This window comes from Leiobunum rupestre, chromosome 2 (genome assembly GCF_980474605.1).
Source record: "Leiobunum rupestre chromosome 2, qqLeiRupe1.1.hap1, whole genome shotgun sequence".
Taxonomy (NCBI): Eukaryota; Metazoa; Arthropoda; class Arachnida; order Opiliones; family Sclerosomatidae; genus Leiobunum; species Leiobunum rupestre.
In genome coordinates, this window is record NC_143385.1 from 42,025,614 (window position 1) to 42,048,910 (window position 23,297).

Sequence of the window (23,297 nt, forward strand, 5' to 3'; positions counted from 1 at the left end):
ATAATACTATGAAATAATAAGACTAATATTACAAAATATACCAGATTACAAAAAAATAATACAAATACCATAGAAATAGAAACATTTTATTGTGTAGCACACCACTGTACACTACTATTGCTATGCCACTGTGCGCTTGACCTTTCCTCACTACCAATGGCGGTCAGATCTTGTTATAGCTGCTATCTTTAATTTTATTTCTTTGATAGAATTGAGATTGTACAATTACGAGAAGTTCATGCCAAAAGAATGGGAGAAAGACTCTCCAGCAAGGTTGATAGCTACAAAGAAGAAATTAATAAATTTGAACAGAAGCTATTGTACCTGGAAAAAAAAAATCTGAAATTAGAAGCTCAACTTAGAGAAAAGGATCTGGAAATTGATAACAGGGATTTGAAATTTCTAGAAAATCTTCCCAACATCAGGGATAATAATGAGGAAATGAACATTCCTCTTGTTCAAGAACTTCATTCTATTGAGAGTAGTCAGCCAGATCAAGAACCTCAGGTAAGAAGGTTTAAAAATTATATTGCCTTAAATACATTGACTTCACTCTATATATGATCAAATTTCGGGAATGCGAGATAGTTAATATCTTCTTAAGTTCTTTCTAATGACCGCAAAGTTTTATTATTATCTCAGATGGTAGTGAAAGATATTTATGTTGAGAATACCACTAGAATTTTTTAAACACTTTTATTTAGAGAAAATTGAAAATAGCTGCATTTATCAAGTTATGAAACCAAATAAATTGTATACATTAGCAAATTTCTTATGGAGATTGTGTGAAGTGATTTACAATGACCAGGCCCAGCGTTACGGTGTGTGGGGCCCTAGGCAGCAAGATATTAAATAGGGGCCCAAAAATAGTTTTACACTGAAAGCGGGGGTCCTGGAAAGCACTGTGAAGCGCATGACCTTAGTCAGTCGCCTCGCTTGTCTTGCACTAACGCCGGCCCTGACAATGGCAAAAGAATTACAGTACCTAATATCGTAATTAAGTTATAAAGCCACTGATTAGCAAAGAACATACTTTTCAAAACTATGGTTTTCTTATGCATCATTGCTTATCTGTCAGTCCTAGCATTTAAACCTTTATATTGGTTGATTTATGCTTGTTTTATAAAATATTGTGTTTTCTAGATTGACAGCAATATGGAAGAAGACTCAGTTTTAAGTGAACCTTTGGAAGAATCCGAATCATCTGGTAGTGAGGTGAAAGTTCTAAGAGAAGTAAATATTCTACAATTATATTTATTGACGTGCTACATAATTGCCTTTAGTTTTTAAAAAGTATTATTATTATTTAATTGACTTAAATTGATTAAATGCATTTACACTTTTGGATAAATTTTCCTAAAATTTCAGAGCTTACTAAAATATTAAGACACATATCAAATGAAATATTTTTTTGACAATTATGTACGTTAATAAAAAATTCATTATTCTGATTACATTCTTTATTTGATACTTAAATTTTATTCCTGTACATTGTAAAAATTTTAGATAAAGAAATATTGGTCTTGACTTCTGCAAATATGGAAAGCATACTACATTTCCTGATGTGTTAACTTTTATTTTATTGTAACTCTATTATGAACTTATTTTGGGTTTATCTTCCCCATACTATACTTCATTTCATTATACAGTTAAAATGCTGTATCCTATATTTTATTTAGTATTTTGAAACTAAAATTTTATTTAAACAAAACTTGATTTTCTTGAAGTTACGCTGTTTTTAAACTTTGGCAATGACTTTGTTTTAAAAGATATCCATGTTTAGTTACTTACATTTTTATTTGAAGGCTGTTGTAAATTTGGAAGCAAGTCTTAAGGAAGCTGAAGATACCTTGAAAGCAAGGGAAGAAGCGTTGAATGATCTCATTGCAAGAATACCATCTAGTTTACAAGCTCAGCAATCTAATAATGATAGTGAAATACACCTAGTTGACTATTTTGAATCTAAACAAAATTTGACTGTGGCTCGTACTACTATTGACTGCTTACAAGTAAGCATTACAAATGGTTAAATAGTGAAATAATTCTTACACTATTTTAGTTTCTGTAAAATTATGATTTTGCTGGTGATTTTGTATACAAGGTAAATAAAGAATAAAAATCACGAGATAAATGCGTCAGTAAAAACTGTTTTTATTTTAAAAAACAACAGACCAACTAGTTTCGGCACAATGTTGTTTTTAAAATATAAACAGTTTTTATTTTCGCATATATCGTGATTTTTATTTTTTATTTATAATGAGCGTAAGGTGTTTCAAATAAATTTTATCGTACAAGGTAATAACGTTTTTAAATTTTACAGGCACGTTTGAATCAAAAAGAAGAGAGTATTCTCCGATACCAAGAACTTTTAAATAAACTAAAAGATGACATATTAACTCAAAAAATGGAGCATGAGAAAGAGTTTCTTGATATCCAGAATAAACTTCAAGATTCCCAAAGAGAAGCTATTTTGTCAAAATCTCGTAAAATTACTAATGAGGAAGGAAAAAATTTGCTCATGGAAGAACTTAATTCCAATCTTGTAAGTTAACCTTCAAATTATGGTTTCTGAAGCTACTTTCTATTGGTTAGCTAGTATTTCTGTCCCATTGAGCATCATCATGCTGAATTTACTTACCAGCCATTTAACTGAAACTTTTGAAAAACTTGAAGAAATAATAACTTTTAGCTGAATAATTCCTCATGCACTGAGTTTGTGTAGTTTTGAGAAATGACGCCTAGTTACCTATTTATCTCAAATTTCATTGCCATAGATAGGTCATCATTGAAAAATTTCAAACATAATAATAATCAGCTAGGCTAATACCCAAGACACCACCTAAGGCCTAAGTCATCAAGCGACTTTTGAAGCCATTAATTCAGGTGGCTGGGTTACAATGCTCCCTACACTAACTATTACCGTTAACCTTAACAAGTTTTTATGGAAGGTGAAACCGAATATCTCGGGGGAAAACCCCTTAAACCAGTGAGGAGAGAACTTGCAAACTCTACGCAGAAGGAGTTGTTCCGAGTTTTCACCCAGTGCCACAAGCTGGGATCGAACCCGGCTCCTCTTGCTGCGAGGCGAAAGTGCTAACCACTCCGCCACCCCACATATTACCATATGCAACATCATTACTCATAAGTATGCCTCTGTATAACATTTTCATAAATATAACATACAATGAGACCTTGTTCCACATGGAACATACAATTAGTGGACCCAAAAATGCAAAAATTCTTATTATCATGGCACTTTCGAAAAGGTTACCATGGAAACGAAATCTTAAAGTTACAAACTCGCTAGGAATTTAGTGCGTTAAGTTTCCAATCAGTAAAACCTATCAAGCCCCCACTCCTAAGTTGGAATTCTGCACTAGACAGGTGCGAAAAAAACCAAGAATAAGATCTACGCTACCTGGCGGAGAATAATAGCAAATCCTCCCAATCCCCCTTACCTCTACCACCTATACTACTTCTAGCTATCTACGAAGCAGTTTCCAATAGCATACATTGGTTGATTTGTGCATAAGTTTCGGTTTTTCAACACCAGGTGGATTCATGTAGCTAGGTTGGCCAGTCATTAGCCAAACGTTAAAATCCCATTCGTTTCAAACTTTGGGGGGCCATGATAGTCTTATGTTAAAGCTGAGAACACGTTTTTCATCACGGAGTTGGAAGTGACGTAATTGACATCATATCTTGTCATTTTTGAAAAGTATTTTATGGCATACTTATGTGATTTATGTTACATAAGATATTACTAATCTAAATGTGTTCTGCCTATTTGTTAGAGTTTCTTTAAATTATTAAAACTTTCAGAGCTGCAATACAATTAGGCAGTGGATTGGGACTTAACCTAGCTGAGCTACTATAAAACTAACAATTTACAATTCATTATACACTTTGGATAATTTTCTATTTATGGTAATTATGCAATTTTTGTCAGGTTTCAAAAGTCACAGATATAGAAGAATCTTTATCAATCAGTCAAAATAAAATATCTGATCTTACAAAGCAACTTCATTGTGCTCAACACGAGACAGATGTGTGGAAAATAAAAGCTAATAATCTTACAAAGGAAATTGTAAAAGAACAAGAGAGGTCAGTTTTCTTTGATTTGTTATCTTTTAATTAAGTCAAGCCAGATTTCTCAGAATTATTAATTATTTCTTTGCTTCTTTTTTACATTGTTAATTTTATTCATTATTATTTATTAAATTTAATCATATGACTAAATAAAATGCAGCACTTTTGTTTGGTTTTAATATGGCATATACCATTAATGGTTTTCCATAGTTTAGAGCATCGCCAAAACAAAAACTATTTTGATACTAACACATTGACTTTGACAATGGCTTATCTTTTATTCCTGCTTTTTTTATGCCTCAAAAAAATATAGCTGATAAACAACAGCTTAACTTGTATATCCTGAACCAGTTGAACCAACCCATTGTAAGCTTGTAATTAGTTCAGAATTTAATCTGTCTTAGCAAGAATAGACACTGAAATTTCATAGTTGCATATGCCAAATAGTTTGAAAGTAAATCACTGAGGGAAAATATGAAATTCCATTTTTTTGTCTTGGTGTCTCACAAATACAACTCTGAACTAACTATACTATTTATGGCAATGTGTTTAGAAAAGATATAATCCAACAAATGATTTAACTACCATTGCACATTTTTGGTAATTATTTAAATTTACTAATTCTGGAAACTTGTAATCACTAACAAAAATTATTACTTGTGATAGTTTTTCTTGAAATTTTGGGGGGTAAATACATGATGAACAACTAAACTTTGATCATGGTATGATTTCCCTTCTTAGTCTTCAGTTTAGTTTCAGTCAATGATAGAACTATAATTTTAAACTTTTTCAAATTGTCGGTTAGTCCTAATAAAGTTTTTCGCCTTGAAGGAATATCGCCCGTAGTACCGCATATATTTCTACAATAAAGCTTAGTTTTCTCCCCCACTTCTTGGTCTCTTTACTTGTTCGCGTTTTTACTCCATAGAATTACATGATCAGGATTATTTCCGCACTAAAAAAATATTTATGTTATTTAGTTTTGTGGGGTTAGAGACTGACAATTAATTAGTGATTTCACTTCTGTCATTTCATAATTAAAATATTTTTTAGAACTAGAAATGAAATGTTTAAGAGGTTACAATGTGTGGAGGATGTGAAAAGACACGAACTAATAACTAAGAAACTAAATCAAAATTTTGAAGCGCAACTTAAATCCTATCCATCTCAGCTCAAATCGGTAATTAAAGATTTGAAGAAACAAATTGATGAAAAAGAAAGACAATTAAGAGTAAGACTTTCTGTTATTTCAGTGTTACCAAAAATTTGATTCAAGTACAATGCACTGTTGAAGGCCAATGTTATTCAAAACAGATTTTCACTATTTTATTCACCTTTATTGATAACCTCAGCAAGCACTGGTAATTGTAAACTATTTTAGCAGTGAATCTTCTGATTAGGAAGGGTTGTTATGAGCAGTTGAAAAAAACTGTTTTTCTTAATTATTTTTGTTTTTTTTTAAATTATTTTCTTTTTAACAGGAGTTGAATTTGGGAATAAATAAGCTTAAAACCAAAATGGATTCCCTTTCTAAAGAATCAGATAAGCCCTTAGTGCCAGTAACAAAAGAACGATCAACTAGTGTTCAATTTTATGATGATTTAATGAGATCTAATGGTCAAACTGAAATAAAAGAAATGGGTTCTCAAACATCCGATGATCCAAAATACAAAGAGTATGAAGTACGGTCATTGTTTTTCTTAAATATAATACCGATAGTAAAATGGCTTTTATGAATTTAATGGAGTTGATGATGTTAATTCTAGGAAAAAATAATTATTCTTGAAAAACATAAAGAAAACCTTAAAAAAGAAATGAAACTAAAAGATACGCAGCTAAATGAATTGTCTGTTGAGCTAGATGCTGTACAAGTGAGCTCAGGTAATACGTTTGCAATTTTTGTTTATCAAAACACTGTTATAGTTAGTATTCAAATAACCATGGTATACTTAAAATTACAATTGCAGCCTTTTGCAATAGAGATTTTTTATAAAAATAAAGAACCATCAAAGTCATTGAGTAATTTGTCTAGCTAATCATAAATTCATGTATTTCAATCACAAAAAAGCTTCTAATATGATCAATTTTCTTGAGACAAAGCTTAAAATTATTATTCTTTTAAAAGAAAAATACCTGTATATTTTTCAGAGCAAAATGAAGATTTCTTAGAGAAAATTCTCAAAGAAAATGAAGATCTTAAGAAGAAACTGGAGAGAGCCAGACATTCTTTGAATGTAAGTAAACCTTATGATAATCAGGAAAATTTTATTTGTATAAGTGATGCAAGATAAGGGGACTCGAGTTTGTTCTGTTACTTCATTGGTAATAGTGGGTCTAGAAAAACATTTTGACACTTTAGTGCTCTTTTAGTCTAAGGATTTGTATAACTGATGCTAAATTAAATTGACAAGTAGGTAAATACCCTAAATATGACCCGAGGTATAACCCACTGATTTTGCTTAAACTCGGGGAATTAGTAGACGTTAACGTAACTTCAAAATTCCCTAAGGGAAAAGTTACACTTGGCGTTCGTTTCGCCATGGCAACCAAAAAGGCTTTTGACAACACCAAATCAAAATTTATCTATGTGATTTAACATGGGAAAATCACACATTTCAAGGGCCCTATGAAAAAAAATTAAAAAATTGAAATTAAATAAATGTATAAATTGGGAAAATTTTTGTATTTTTGGGTAAGAGAGACTATTTTTGGGTGAATTGGTATGTTGTTGGGTAAAAGCGTGCGAGGTAGGGTAAATTGAGGTAAGTTCAAATATTTGTGAATAATTGCTAATTAAACTAACAAAATAGAAATTTATTTAGATAAATTCGACTAAATTGGACCAATTTAAAAAAATTGGGTAAACCCAAAAAACACAATAAATTTTGGTATATTTATGTTAAATACGAGAAATATTTGGCAATATAAGTAATAACGTTAATTTTAATTAATTCGTCTGTATTGGACAAAGACGATTAAATTGGGTAAATACTATTAAATTGTAACGGATCCGGTCGCCGGATGGCGTCCGTGTCCGTTACAGTGAACCCTCCTATTTTTTATAAACATTTTTTAGTTATATTTTTGCTATCCGCCGCTAGAGGGATAGCAGTCTAGCGTGGGCAGTATAAATGTACTGCGCCACGCGATTTCTTTGTCTCTTTCTCCTTGTCTCGCCCGGAGATGGTTGCCCGTGAGGATTCCGGGTCAACGTTTTGTTGGGTTAACTTTACCTTAATAATAGAGCGTTACCTTATAGATATATCGCTAAAGGATGAGACATACTAGTGTATGTATATAGTCTGTGTAATGTACAGGTAGTTGGCTTTTGCTATGAAATGATCTGGCAGCGCTGTAGATCTGGCAACCCGACCCTCCCCCTCACATCACTCCCTCAGCTGGTTTTGTAGTATGCGCTTAGTAATGTTCACTTGTAAATAATGTATAATAACGTAACCAAGTTTGATTAAATTAACCATGCACTTTATTGAGTATGTTTTCGATTCACCACATTATCACGTTTTGTATCCCCTCGTTGGTATGTTTTTAATCTTTGCCCTAAGAATTTCCTTCTGTTTTATAATGATTTCCCCGAGATTTATTATGGCTGAACGAGGTAGTTCAGATGTCATTGGAAGTGTAATTATTTTTCTGAATATTAAACCTGTTTTTGACTGAATCAACTCATGTGGTGATTTTCACTTATAAGACTGGCGTAGCCCGAACCCTAACTTGTAACCGCTTACCCTAATCGTGTTACATCCTTAATGGGATACGATTTGGGAAGGCGAAACGGTAAAAAAATTAAAAAAATATTAGGGCAAAGTGACCAATTCTGGACCACCTTTTTTGTTGCGCTTGAAAAGTTCAATTTTAAAAGGTAATATTCGTAAAAATAGAAACAATTTTTTTTATAACTATTGATTTAACTGTTGCGTTTTTGAAATTCTAGTTTAAAAAAAGGACGTCCTTGAAACTTTTTAATTTTTAATTTTTTTCAATATATGCAATTTGACCATTTGTGGGCCACATGCCCTAAAGTGAACCGGGCGGCGACCTAATGTGGACCACGGGGTGACCTAAAGTGGACCGGTAGATTTCTATTAATGAACCAAAATTTTAAACTATAGGCCTACTTCTAGACATAGGTCTATTTAAAAACAGTTAAAATTAGGTCAAATATTTTAAATAGGCATAGGCCTACGTATTAAAAATAAAACTGCACGGAAACATTTTTTTTAAACCAATGCAACATTTACTTGAGATATTAATACAAATTTAATCGTACTACAAATATAATACCGGACTAACCTCTGTTTTGACTAGTTTCATTTAAATATATTTAAATATCCCGCATTTTTCAAATATAAACCATTTCTGAACCGGTCCAGAAATGGTTTATACAGTGGTCCAGATATGGTCAATTGCTAGGTCCGAAATAGGACTACATTGGTTCACAATAGGTCGAGGGTAGGTTCAGAATAGGGCAAATCGAATAGTTTCTTAAAAACGATTTTTTTTAAAAGAATTATATTTTTTTAAACTTAGAACTATTTATAAAAATAAACTAAATTACTTACGTAAACGTGAAATGCGATGTAACATTAAATTACTATCACGAAATGCATTAAAATTCAAGGTTTTCTGGAGCTCGAAGGGAAGGTTCTGACTAAAAATTTGGCGGGAACTCAACACTGGTTTTTAATTACCAAGGTGCGCATGACGGCTTTTAACAAATTCGGTTGGTTGAATAATATTGAGTTTTCTACATATTTACTGCCATCTATTTGGAAACATTATTTATTACAAGAACGAAGAGGTTTGGTGGATTATTTAAAACTCAAAATAAATGTTCGAGCTATAACCTATGATTTTTTATAAGAGTTTTAAAAAGGTGGTTCAGAATTGGTCGTGGCTCAAATTAGGTCACTTTGCCCTACTTTAGATAAATTCGATTTAAATACGATAAGATGAATAACTAAAAATATAGAATTTGGGAACATATTAGTGTTGTTGGGTGAATGCGAGCGAGCTCTGGTAAATGCTCATAAATTGGGGTAAGTTGAAGTATTTTTGAATATATGAACAAAATAAGTTAATTCAAATATATTTGATTAAATTCGATCAATTTCAATAAATTTGGTGAAACTAAAAATTCAGTAATATTTCGTAAAGGGTAAATTTTAATTAATTTGGTTTAAATCGTCTAGATTGGACAAAGTCGACTAATTTGGGTAAATATTGATAATTTAAGGTAAATGTTAATTGTAACGGGGAGCCGTATCGGGAAGCCTCGGTGTGTTTGTTTATGTTCATAGTACCCTCGGGAGTGGAGAGATGGCGCCACCAGTCCAGCGGCAGTCGGCCGTATCTGGAGTTCAAAGGTCGGCAACAGCGGGCTTTCGGATGGATATAAAGAATGTGCTGGAGAGTCCGAGGTCATTGCGAATCCTGGGACCGATCAACGATCGACTTACTTCCTGTATTAAAGTTTAATTTATAATCGGTTGGTTTAATAAAGAGTTTTTTTAGAATGAATCCTGTGGTTTCAATTCGGTTGGACAACAAATAACTCAGTAGTCTCCCGTACCCCTACATTTTTGGAGACACCGCCGAGATACCTTTTTTTTTGTTCGTAAGTCTTGGAGTTTTTTTCCCGCAATGGCTTTCCTATGGCGAATGGGCTGGTTTTAGGGGTTTTTTTGATATATACAATGTTCTATGAGGCCTATCTTCCGATGGTCATGGTTTATTTTTAACGGGGTTTATAGCAAGTTTTAATGGTAGTAAGGAATCTTTATAGCCTTTTTTCCGTAAAGGGAGATATGGTTGGTGGCGGTTCTTTCTGGGGTCCGTTGGTTTTGGTATTAATTGGTGGGGCAATATTACGGGCAATGGTTGGAGAATTCTGGGTTTATCGACGGGTTGACTTGGAACATTGGTCTTTTCCGGGTCTATCACCATGGTTGGCGATGGTTCAGGAAGGTACGGAGTCGTGGGATGGTAGAGGATGGTGTCTTATGGCGGCCTGGCTGGCGTACTGGCGGTGGTAATCAGGACGGGTTGGCTATGACCTTTGCGCGGAGGTAACGTTGTTGGGGGGTTAGCCGGTCAGAGTTGGTGTGGTTGTCGTCGTCTGGGACTGGGAGATGAAGCATTATGATGGTTCTCACCTGGCTGATCTCGGGGATGAGAGTTTTGGCTACGGTTTCCCTCTGTGAGCACCATCAAACTGGTGGTTGGAAGCTTATTACACCGGGTGGGGACGTTGGTCAACAGTTCCGTCAACTTCATTGGGGGTCCAGGGAGCAGGGTTTTGGTGATTTCTTATCACGTTGGTAACATACATACTGGCGGGTTGAGTCTTCTTGGTTCCGGGCGGGGTATGGCTGCGTTTTCTTTGTTCGGCTCCCTGTGGCAGGGTGGACCTGGGGGCAGGGCCTTGTCATGTGTTTTTGGGGTAGTTATATTACGGTAGGTAACTGGGGTTTTTTTCTCTTAGGGGTATAGTATGTCGGGGCCCGTTGCAAGTCGTTCGCCGAGATATTGAAAGTCGTGAGTCATGGAGTTTTCCCGAGTTTTTTTTTCGCCACGTTTTTTCCTTTGGTATATGGGACAGTTTTATTTTTGAATCTTAATCGTTGTGGGTTTTTTTAATGTAGGTTAATTCCTTTGGTTTTCCGTTTTATTGGGGTTGTTCCTCATTTTATATTGTGTTTTAATGGGTGGAGTTTTTTTGTGGCCTGTTTCTACGGGAAGAGATATGCGAGGAAGCGGGTTTTTGGACGGTTTTATTTTGGGTTTTTTGGAATGGCTCCGGGTCTGAGCCGAGTTTAGCTGACAATCCGGGTGGCTGTTTGGGCTTTGGAGGGGAATGGTCTCCTTTGGGTCCTCCGGAAGGCATCGGGATGGTTCGGAATCGTCACGCTAGGAAGGCGCGGGTTCGAGAGAGAGCAGAGGGTGGTTTCCCGTGGCGGCCTGGTTGGCAGGACGTAACGACGTTCGAAACTTCTTTTTGGCCTTGCACGGAGGGGTCTTTGGCGGTGGCTTAGTGGGACGGAGTTTGCGGGCTTGTCGTCGTTTGGAATGGGAAATCTTGGGCACTTGGAATGGGTACCCACTGATCTTGGGGACGAAGCTGATTGGTTGCGGTGGTTCGGACAGCGGCGTAACATCTTGGTGGGCATCCTCAAACTGGGGGTTTAGCTGATACCGGCGGAACGTCGGGCTGCAGGCCTTCAAAGGAATCAGGGAGTCCAAGGAGCAGGGCTAGGTTATTTATCCCGCTGGTAGTTTACTTACTGGTGTTGTGTCCCGATCTCAATTTCCCGACGATGTATGTCTTTGATTATCTTTGTCTTGTTTTCTACCGTACTGGGATTCTGGGTGGAATGCCATGAAGATTGGGGTTTTTTTGGGCCTGGATTGCAGGAGTCCGTTAGTCTTAAACTAAGGCGATGGGTGGTTGTTGCTGGGTGATGGAGGACCTTTGTTTTGACGGTATCTGGGGGATGGATTTCATCGGCGATTTGTGGGCGACGATCGACTATGCGAATAATGCACTGAGCTGTGCCAATGGTTAGGTTCTCTTGCTGGGACTTTATCGGAAGGTGGGTCGTCGGCGCGATGTCTATGTTATTATCCCGGGGCCGGTTCGGGAAGAATTGCGGTCGGGTCCTCAGGTGCGACGGGTCTGTGGGATCCATAGAAATCTCATAGGTAACTAGAATGCTGCCGTGTAACTGGCAAATGGGCCAAACGCCTCTCATTGGCTGAAGGTTCAAGGCGAACTGGCATCAAGCTCGGCCGTAGGCGGCGGCATTCTAGTTACCTATGAGATTTCTATAGTGGGATCATCCTAGCCAGGATCGAGTGTTGGGTTTGGACGGGGGTCTTTTTTTCGTCTTGACCTGTTGGGGGTCCTCCGTTTGAGACTGTTTGGGAGGCTTCATGGTAATTTGGTTGGTTGTTGAGGGAACACGTCTCTGCCCCATCATGTTCTTCTGCACAATTTTCGGGGTCTCGGTGGGATGCGGACCAGTTTTTGGGGTATTTTCCGAACCTTTGGTTGGGGTATTCGCCTATGGCGACGTCCCCATCGTTGGGGCCAGCGAGGGAAGTTTTTCGGGGGATATCGGTGGGCCGGATTATTGTGGAGTCGGCGGCACCGTTGTTTGTTCCTGGGGTCTTCCGGCGGACTATTTTGTGGACATTTCGGTTCCGTTGCCGGGGATTTTGGGGGTGCTCGTGGGTCGGTTGGCATCTTTGAGGGGATGTGAGGTGGATCCTTTGGCGGCGGTTTTGTTACGGAATGTACTGGAATTTTATAGACTTTATCTGTCGGATTAAAAATTGTTCGGGTGGTTGTTTTTTTCCCCCTGAATAAAGTTGCTTTTCCCGTGGTTTCCTTGTTAATGGTGTTTTTTCCTCTGGTGTTTTTTAGCCCGAGGCTTCCCTTTTTTGGGGAGGGGGGAGATGTAACGGGGAGCCGTATCGGGAAGCCTCGGTGTGTTTGTTTATGTTCATAGTACCCTCGGGAGTGGAGAGATGGCGCCACCAGTCCGGCGGCAGTCGGCCGTATCTGGAGTTCAAAGGTCGGCAACAGCGGGCTTTCGGATGGATATAAAGAATGTGCTGGAGAGTCCGAGGTCATTGCGAATCCTGGGACCGATCAACGATCGACTTACTTCCTGTATTAAAGTTTAATTTATAATCGGTTGGTTTAATAAAGAGTTTTTAAGAATGAATCCTGTGGTTTCAATTCGGTTGGACAACAAATAACTCAGTGGCCAAACCTTGGTCTCCCGTACCCCTACAAATATATTACGGAAAATACGAGTGAAATTCGGTAAGATAAAGTAGTGTTCAGTAAGTTATAACTAATTTGAGTAAATTCATCTAAATTTGGGTAAAGTCTATTAAATAAGGTAAGTACTAATAAATTAAAAGAAATAATGTAAGTAAATACAATAAGATGAAAACCTAAAAATAAATAAATTTAGTCAAATATCTGCATAAACTTATATTTTTTTAAATTATTCACAACTGCTTCTACTTACCTCCATTTATGAGCATTTACTTGCTCCCATTTACGCAGAAGAATTCACCCAATAATAGTGTCTCTAACCCAAAAATACTAAAATGTTCCCAATTTATGTATTTTTAGGTTTTCATCTTATCGTCTTTAACTCGCATTTACTTAAAGTAATATTTTTTAATTTATTAGTTTTTATCCAATTTAATCGACTTGGTCCAATTTAGATGAATTTACTGAAAAAAGTACCAAAATTTATTGTGTTTTTCGGGTTTACCCAATTTAAGTTAAATTGAAAGTACTGTTTTTATCAACTATTTGACGTATAAATTAGTATTTAGAATATCTCACATGGTGGTTTTGAATATATTCAATTTTAGAATCATATTTAAATTTTAAGTTATAGTCTTTTAAATGGAAAATTCTTAATTGGTTTTTGTTGACTTATCAAAGCTTTTGATACAGTGGACCATCATATACTACTTAATATTCTAGAACGGTATGGTGTAAAGGGAAATGCAAATAACTGGTTTAAATCTTATCTTACTCATAGAAGTCAGGCCATTGCATTGGATGGTTACATATCACCTCCTCTAATTATTCACAGTGGAGTACCCCAAGGAAGTGTGTTGGGACCTTAACTTTTTAACATCTACACTGCAGATATTCATACCTGTCTAGCAACAAGTATCGCGTTTGAATATGCCGATGACAACTCGCTATTAAACGAATCAACTAACGTACCATCTTTAATGGATATGATAGAGTCAGATATTAAAAATCTTAAGGAAAAACTCTTAGATAGAAAGTTGTTACTAAATGTAATGAAAACAAAATTTATGCTGATCACACCTCAGCTTAAATCGGTATACCCAGATATAAAAGCGTTACCAAATCATAATATTGAAAAAGTCTTATCTTTTAAATACCTTGGGGTGATGATTGATGAACATATCGAATACACCATTAATAAGGTGAAATCATGGCAGTGGCTTCTTAGGCCATTACAGAGATCATTAAATACGAAGACTTTAAATACTTTATATAAATCTCTAATCTTACCAATAATGACATACGGGATAATCTTCTACTTTTCAACTAGTTTAAAACAAATAAAAAAACTCAATTCAATCTATCATTATGGAGCTTGGTTTGTAAATAAAGTAACAAGATTCTGCCCCTATATTGGTACAGAGACTTCGAATTGGCTGCCTTTAGAGAGGATATACTTTCTTGCATTATTGCAATTTATGTATAAAGTTCATAACTATAGCCACCCAGACTATATATTGATATTGTTCCCAAAGGGTAACACAGTTCATAATCATAGTGGCAATAACTTCTATAGAAACTCAGAAAATTCAAAAAAAAAACTTTAAATAGTAAAAGTATCAAAGAAAATGGGATTAAACTCTGGCATTCTTTGCCGAATGAAATTAAGAATTGTGGAAATTTAAAAATATTTAATAGAAGTGTCTTGGATTATTGGTCAAATAATGATTTAATTTAACTAATATTAAATTAATTTAACGTGTCAGACCCTTTTGTAAAGCACTGTAACTGAAAAGGATATCTGAATAAAAAGCTTTTATTATTATTATTATTATTATTATTATTATTATTATTATTATTATTATTATTATTATTATAATTCTTATTTGTTGCTATATCATCCTTATAGTAAGATTTAGTTACATCATTTTGTCAAACTACAGTATTTTATTATTTTAATCTAATTTTTTGTTTTGGTAGGCATAGTAATAATGCAACAAAAATGTTTAATTATCAAAAAAAGGGAAGACTTGCATCAAACAACCAAATTTTATTTTAAATGTTGGAGTCCAGAGCGCTAGTTACACATTGTCTTTGATTTTGTGTTAATTTATTAACCACTGTGCAACTCCTTCAATAGGAAAAATCTATTTTACGTTTAACTCATTGTTCATGAATTCATAACCATCAGGGAGAGTTCAAACCCACACCTTGAAATCCCTGCTCTAGCTCAATATCAGTTTTGAGACATTCACACTGATCTCTACAAGATGTAGGGGAAACAAGTATTTTCATAAAAAAATTGTTTTTATTTTTTTTTAATTTAGGTACCTGTAGAAGAAACTTACACTGAAGAGATTGCAGAATTAAAACAAAAAATTCGATTTCTAGAGGAGCAAATTCGTAGGCATGAACCTCCTGAAAAGCCGTATGTGGATGATAAGTCACTTAAGGTATTTTATTAGCTTAGAACTCACTGCACGTTTAAAAAATTGAATAATACTAATAAGCTACAGAAGATTTGTAGAGTTTCAATAGTTGTTTCAAACAGCACTAAAACTGATTTAGCTAGTTGACGATGTTTCAACAAACATTTAGCACTAAATTTAGTGCAGTGTTGCATATTACTACAGATCAGGAAGTAGGAATCTCCCAATGTACTTTAAAAATAGAGTTTTTAGTCGAAATGACAATTTTTTCACAACTTTACCATAAAAATCTAGTAGAGGCCCTTAACAGAAAAATCTTGCACGGTATTACAGGGATTGCATGGACAAAATACAGAATCAGAGAAAACTGGATAGGTGTTTCCATAAAATACGGGTGGTCATGTGTAAATGTTTTTTCTATGTCACTTGCTATAGCTATTGAAGATAGAGAGCACACACTTGATTACAGATTTTGGAATTTGAAGTCCATGTGCAAAACGCGCTTGCCAATAAAGTATTATAATGCTTAAGAGTGTGACGCAGATAAAAATAATTTGTACTTTGAATTTTTTTGTTTTATTACATGGAAACACCCCCTGTAGCACATGAAGTCGTTTTAGGGACGGGGTACGGTCGAAAAGTCGGTTTAAAGCCGACGACCAAATGCCGACCTAAAAACGTCCGAACGTTTTTCGACACTAAAACCGTGAATCCTTTTTGGGACTATTTATGGTCGGTATGCCGATCTTTATCCGACTTAAAATAGGCCTTAGATTTAATTATTAACCCTGTAGTACAAAGAGTCGATTTAAGGTCGCGCTTTGCCAATTAATTGCTCAAAACTGTGAAATTTTAGCGATTTAATAAAACAAATTGAAATATTTTTAAAATAACTTCCTTTCTGTATTATATTTTTTCGAAAAAGATTATATATTCAATCTGAGAATGTTTCCTTATCAAAAATCTCGCAACTCAAGTAGGTTACATTCGTATAGCTAAATATGTTAGGCTAAGATGTTATTAATGAAGATTTATTCGTTACTTTTACTTAGCCCCAAGAAACTCTAGAACTCTGTACTCTAGATTCAAGAGCTTACCGATTGACGGAAATAGACTCTTTGTTTAACTCCCGTTCATGGGACTTGACCAACTACATACATGTATATAGCTATATTTACGGTTTTATTTGGTCATTTTCAGTCACTTAAAAAATAAAAAAGTAAGTCGTTTCGACGTAATTATACAGTGTGTCAGAATTTATAGCCCGGTGTACCTAGTAACAGAGACCATAATTATACAGTAGATTCTAAGTCGGGATGAGGTCGTTTCCAAGTCGGTTCTTAGTTCTGGTTAAAATATGTGGTTTGTGCTTTGACAGTATAAGAGAATTATTTATCATACTAACTGGCAAAACTGTCATGTCTCTGTAATTATGTTATCTGCTATTTATCTTAGTCTCGTGTTGGATTGGTTTCTGAATAGAATGGCATCTCTGAAACCAGAAAACAAAAAGATAGTCAGCTGTAGGTGGGTGTATGCGCTTAAGAAAAATAGTGACGGGACAATTATTCGATATAGAGCAAGACTCGTGGCACAGGGGTTTAACCGATCAGAAGGAGTGGATTATGATTTGAGCTTCTCCCCCGTAGTCAACTTTTCATTGATCAGACTTTTCCTGGCTATTTTTGTTGTCGCCTTTCAATGGGTTCACAATCATATGGATGTTAAAAATGCATATCTATATAGCGATGAAGTATTTATGGCTCAAATACCTGGTTACGAAACGGAGGATAAAAAGAGGTACTGTCTCAAGCTACGCAAAGCGTTATATGGATTACCACAAAGTAGGAGACAGTGGTATCTTGAGTTAGATAAAACGTTTCAAGAATTGGGCTTTAGCAAGTTGATTGGAACCAACTGCATCTATCTTATCCCATGTAAAGTCATCATACTGGTGTATGTTGATGATTTAGTCATTTTGGCTAGGAATGGAACGATTATGGAAGGTATTTACCGAATGTTGTCTACGAAATACGACATCAAATGTCTTGGACCAGTAAAGAAATTACTTGGAGTCGAATTTAACTTTCAGTCAGACGGGTCATTGAAGATAAATCAGTCAAGTTATATTAAACATATTAGTGAAAAGTTCCAGATCAGCACTGAGGTTCCTGCTGGCTTACCAATGCCAGCAACTGTAATTTTGTCAAGAAAAGACAGCCCACAGAGTGAAGATGAGAAACATCACATGAGTAAAATACCGTACCGTGAGCTTATTGGCTCTCTACTATTTATCGCTCAACGGACAAGGTCGGATATACTATTATCGGTGATCGCCTTATCGCAATTTAATAACAATCCTGGTTATCAACACTGGATTCATTTATGTCAACTGATGAAGTATGTGGTGTCTACGGTCAATTATAGTCTACATTACCAGTATGAGGTAAACAGTCAAATAACACTTTTCAGTGACAGTGATTGGGCTTCAGACCGCGATGAGAGAAAATCCACAGGTGGCTATGTGGTTTATTATGGATCATGTCCCATATCTTGGAGATCAGCTAAACTAAAAGCCATATCATAGTCATCAATGGAAGCAGAGTATATTGCTGTGACTGACGCTGTGAAGGAACTGTTGTGGTTATTACCATTATTGACAGAACTTAGAACTTTTAACTTAGTATTTGATACTCCAATTGTTTATTGTGATAATAAGGCAGCTATTGCTTTTTCTATAGATAATATCGAAAATCAGAGATCGAAACATATCAACATAAAGTATCACTTTATTAGAGATCACGTACGAAAGGGATTGTTTGTTATGAAATATATAAAAACTACTGATAATGTTGCAGATATACTGACCAAATTGTTAGTTAAGACGAATTTCATAAATTGTGTTAGAATGTTAAATCTGAAGTAATTATTAATACTGTCAAAGAGGGGGAGTGTTAAAATATGTGGTTTGTGCTTTGACAGTATAAGGGAATTATTTATCATACTAACTGGCAACACTGTCATGTCTCTGTAATTATGTTATCTGCTATTTATCTTAGTCTCGTGTTGGATTGGTTTCTGAATAGAATGGCAGCTCACATTTCCGTTCCACTGTTTTAATGCGTAGTATATTATAATGTATATATAATTTATTAACTTAACATTAAATGAGTTGTTTCTAAGCAAAGATTAGTCTTCTTTATTGACTTGGAAAGAAATATATTTAACAGTTCTATTAAAAGGCGGTAAAGAGTCGACGTTTTGTAGGCGGCTGACACTTTTACCCCTAGGACATTTGGACCCTAAATCCAAAGGTCGGCCGACCGACTTTAGTGTTTAGTACCTTTGGCCGACGTCGGCCCGACTCTAATTTGCTACAGGGGACGTACGTGTTAACTTAAAATAATTATCTTATTTAAACTACATTATTTACACTAATATTTTTGTAGGTCTACAAGTAATATCCAGAGCATCGCGGTCGCCGTTCAACGCGGTAATGCCGCTTCGGTGTTGCACACCTTCCCGCTGGGTGCTTCCCTGGAAGATTATTTCAGAGATCCTGGCAGTTATAGAGATGAGAAACTCCCTACACCCTAAGCAAACCAGTTTTTTTTTTTCAAATTTTTGTCGATCGCAGCGACGCCTGATTTTTTTGTCAGGTTTTCGGCGGAGTTTCGCATCTCTATAACTGCCAGGATCTCTGACTATTTGGTCCACCTCTAGTTTTTTTTTGTTTTTTCTTTCCTTTTTTTTGTAAATTTCAATTAAATAAATACAATTGTAAAATATTAAAAAGTAAATTGTAGAAATAGTTTACTAATAGTAATAATAGTTAACAGGAACTCCATGTAACTCATTACTTTTAAATTACTATAATTAAACTTGTTAAGTACCAAGTAGGGATGCACCGATATATCGGTAACCGATATATCGGCTAATTTTTCAAATATCGGTATCGGCCAATATCGGCTTAAGCGAGGCCGATATTAGCCGATACTTCTGGTATTAGAAAAACATTTTCAGGAAAAACTTTAAAAAAAGGCGATACTCAACTAACTAATTAATGGAAAACATTTATTGCCACAACCTTACATTTCCTTTTAAAAAGGCCAGTTCTTCCACAACACTCGGCTTTAGTCTATTTCTTAACTTTGTAAGTATCTTTCCTGTTGTACTAAATAGTCTTTCACTATCAACACTGGATGCAGGTGCTGACAGATATATTCTAGCTAGGATTGCAAGAATTGGAAATCGTTGTTTATTTACACACCACCATTCGAAAACATTGCTAGTCTTCGCGATTAGAGGTTCACAGAAATATTTCGAAACTTCTTCACTAAGTTCAATAGGTTCTGGCTGAGAATCGGGGTCTATGTCTTCTAAAAAGCTCCATAAATCCGTTTTCTTCACCTTTGCACGGGTTTCTTGGGACAACGGTGTATTTATATCACATTCTTCTTGACGATCTTTTTGGTGTTGTTGTATTAAGTCCTTCAACCATTCTTTTCCCAAAACAGCGCTTTCATGACTTCTGAAAACTTTATTCTTATACCTTGGGTCAAGAATAGTGGCGATAACACAAACCTTGTTTGATTCTAACAAACTAAATCGTGCTTTAAGCTTTTACAGCAGTTCAGATTTCATAGTCTGCACGCCACTGAAGTCGCCTTCGTTACTAGACAAAAATTTCTCTAAAGCATATTCAGCTGGTATATTCACAGATTCGGTAACGTCTTTTTGAGAAACAGTTCTTGTTAATTCTTCGAAAGGTCGCAATAAATTCACAATTTTTTCAATTAAGGACCATTGATACTTAGTGAAACAGTTAAGTTTATTTTCCCCGCTATAGGTACTGAACGCCTCTTTTTGTTCATAACATCTTTCTAACATATAAAAGCTACTGTTCCATCTGGTGGGAACATCTTGAATTGGCGCATGCTGAGGAAGTCCCAAGTCAATTTGAATTTGCTTAAGGCGGTTGCTTGCCAATTGGGAATGTTTAAAGTGGCCAACTAGTTTCCTTCCAATAGCCAATATATCTGAAACACTCCTCTGAACTAATACGCCGTCATTAATTACTAACTGTAATGAATGTGCCATACAAGGAATGTGATTAAAAGAACTGTCTTTCACTGCTCGAACTACATTAAATCCATTATCGGTTACAGCGGCGTGAATTTTTTCTAGGGTGATATTCCAATGCTGGAAAATCGAACTCAATAATTCCTCAATGAAAGCCGATGTGTGACTTCCAGGAGCATGTTTTACAGCCAGCACTAGATCACATTGAGTAAAATCTTCATTGACGAAATGCGCAGTCAAGCTTATAAACGCTTCGTTATTAGCATTTGACGTCCACAAATCAGTAGTAAAACTTAACATTGTTAGTTCTTCTAATTGGTTGCGTACGACATCTTCCACCGCTTTGAACAGTTTTGGATGCGCTGTATCACGAAAATATCTCCGAGAAGGAATGGTATACCTTGGTTCCAAATTCGAGATTAGCTTTCGAAACCCCAAGTTTTCAACCACAGAAAACGGTTGATAATCCGTAGCAATGAACTCTGAAATTAATTTTGTAATTTCTTTTGCCCGAGGGTGATCTGGATCAAATGCTCTTTTTCTTTCAAAAGTTTCACCTAATGTCATTTGGGAAGAGGACGACGCTGTAGCAAAATTTACCTGCCGATGATGATGGCTGATTGTTTTGGCTAACTTTTCAGATTCTGCCAAAAATTTTGAATGTTCCTCTTTATGATGACATTTTAAATGCGAAATCATATTTGATGTAGTAGCGGATTTTGCCGTAGATCCGCCTCGGGAAACCAATTGTTCACAGACATTACATTTGGATTTTGATACATCGAGAGTTTTACTGAAGTATTTCCAAATAGGACTCGTCATAATGTCGAAGTTTTACAAAGCGAAAACACGACAAGACTGAATATGGGCTCTGAGCGCCGTTGTGGGTAAAATATTTTTCGTGCAAAACGTTCGGGAAGCAAAGGTCGTTTCTACACCTAAAAAGTAAAAAGTAAAAACGACCTTTGATTCCTTCGGTGCATGATCTCACGCTAGATCATACCATTTTTTTTGACAGGGGGTTAAGAGTGTAAACAAATAAAACAATCTAGTGTTTCTTTTTGACAAAAAGAAACACTAGATTATAATTATTATTTATATAATTATTTCATACAACAGCGATCAAAAAGTTTTTGATCGCTGTTGTAGGAAATAATTATTCGCGTCCAAAACGGTCAGGAATCATAAGTGGTTTTTAGACTCCAAAAGCCATAGATCATATCATTTTTTAACAGGTGGTTACGAGAGTAACAAAAAAGCATAATATTGTGATAGGTAACTTTGTTAATATCGGCCGATATATCGGCTATCCTAGGCCGATAACATCGGCCGATATTATCGGCCACGATTAGCCGATATATCGGCCGGCCGATATATCGGCTGTACCCATATCGGTGCATCCCTAGTACCAAGTGTTTCATTTTCTTATTACTTATCAGAATAATTTTATTTTTTAATTCTAGTCCAGAGATGAGTTAATACGTTGGGAGGAAAGTAAAAAATGGCAACAGACTATTGAAAGGCTGAAAGCAAAAAACAAAGACAAAGATCAAGAATTCGATTTAATTGAGAAAACAAACAAAAGTTTGAGAGAACAGGTATGATACATAATCTTTAAAGTTAAATAGAAAGTGTGTAAGGGATGGCACTTAAAATTTATAGTTGTGATGACCTATCAAAAAGGTATTTAGATTAAAAAATGATGAGGAACATTTTTACTCCGACTCTGCTGAATATGGTGCACATAATACTGAGCATGCACTGTCCACTTTTGTTAAATTGTGCTATCTTCAGCCTAGCCAGAGCAGATCTATACCTTTCTCATCATAGAGATTTTGCCAAAAATTATAAATTTTACAATTTCAATGTTTGCTACATAATCAAGAGGGTTTGAGTAGTAGTATAATCATATTAAAAATGGTACAATAATTGTATAAGTAATATCAGGAAACTATAGAGATATACACCTATATACTTTCCTGGTAATATACTAAAAAAATTAAACTTTATCCATCTTCCTTTTACCATGTTTAAGGTAATACTATGATTATTATAAGACTATATTTCATGGAGTCGTCAACTTTCTACCTATTGGGGTAAGAGTCACTATTGTTCCCCAATAAAATACCTAGACATTAGGGGTGGTTTACAAATTATATAAATTAAAATATTTGCTTATTCAACTCTCTCCCTTATTATAAAGAGTTACAATTGAAAAAAAACTTCTTGTGCCATGGTGATGCTGTAAGTAAAAAAGGCTTCACATTTTCATTCTGTTAGAAGGTTCAAGTATGAATTGAAACCTCTGATAAGTGGAAGCTTTTGTATGGGACTTCTAGAGGCCAGTTAATCAATAATGTTACTATGGAAACAGAATCATTGATTTTATGAGGTACCCAATACATATACATACTCATTTCGAAAGATACTTTAAGTTTCACTGTGCATTTTTAAATCAACACATTAGATTCCTTGCTGATCCAACATGTATGATTTATAAAATATAAATTTATTATCAAGTTTTCGATTTTTTATGATTTTATAAATATGGATGTTTTATTGCTATAAAAATCGCATATTTATAACTATTGACATTTTATAAACCTTCCCTATATAATCAGATACAAATGGTGCTTGTGTTTTTAATTTTTTGACATTTACAGATAATTAAAATTGGAAAGGAAAAATCTATTCTTGACAATAGAGTCAAAGCTTTGAGTTTGAAAACGTGTCCATCAGAGTCTATACAAGTTCAAGAACTCAAGAACAAAGTGTCGCAACTGGAACAGGTTTGTACACCTGCTATAGACTTTATAAAATATTTCACCCTTCCCTGAAATTCTAAACATTCTGCTGCTGGTCTTCTGCTATTTTGTTCATTGGTACATTAG

At 35.2% G+C, this 23,297-nt stretch overlaps 1 protein-coding gene across 8 annotated transcripts in view; it reads left to right on the top strand.

Moving 5' to 3' along the window:
* The window catches only part of LOC149957549 (centrosomal protein of 290 kDa-like), a 118,281-nt gene that overhangs the window by 69,293 nt on the left and 25,691 nt on the right, over window positions 1–23,297 (top strand). For 7 of the 8 annotated variants that reach the window (XM_090165621.1, XM_090165617.1, XM_090165619.1 and 4 more), the window contains 12 exons: window positions 210–507; window positions 1,144–1,233; window positions 1,806–2,009; window positions 2,321–2,542; window positions 3,950–4,104; window positions 5,143–5,320; window positions 5,571–5,771; window positions 5,856–5,970; window positions 6,238–6,323; window positions 15,223–15,348; window positions 21,870–22,004; window positions 23,070–23,195. In XM_090165621.1, the coding sequence (XP_090021747.1) occupies window positions 210–507; window positions 1,144–1,233; window positions 1,806–2,009; window positions 2,321–2,542; window positions 3,950–4,104; window positions 5,143–5,320; window positions 5,571–5,771; window positions 5,856–5,970; window positions 6,238–6,323; window positions 15,223–15,348; window positions 21,870–22,004; window positions 23,070–23,195 (1,936 nt within the window). Of the gene's footprint in view, window positions 1–209; window positions 508–1,143; window positions 1,234–1,805; window positions 2,010–2,320; window positions 2,543–3,949; window positions 4,105–5,142; window positions 5,321–5,570; window positions 5,772–5,855; window positions 5,971–6,237; window positions 6,324–15,222; window positions 15,349–18,773; window positions 18,923–21,869; window positions 22,005–23,069; window positions 23,196–23,297 lie in introns of those variants that run through there. The other variant, XM_090165625.1, reaches the window with a different exon arrangement.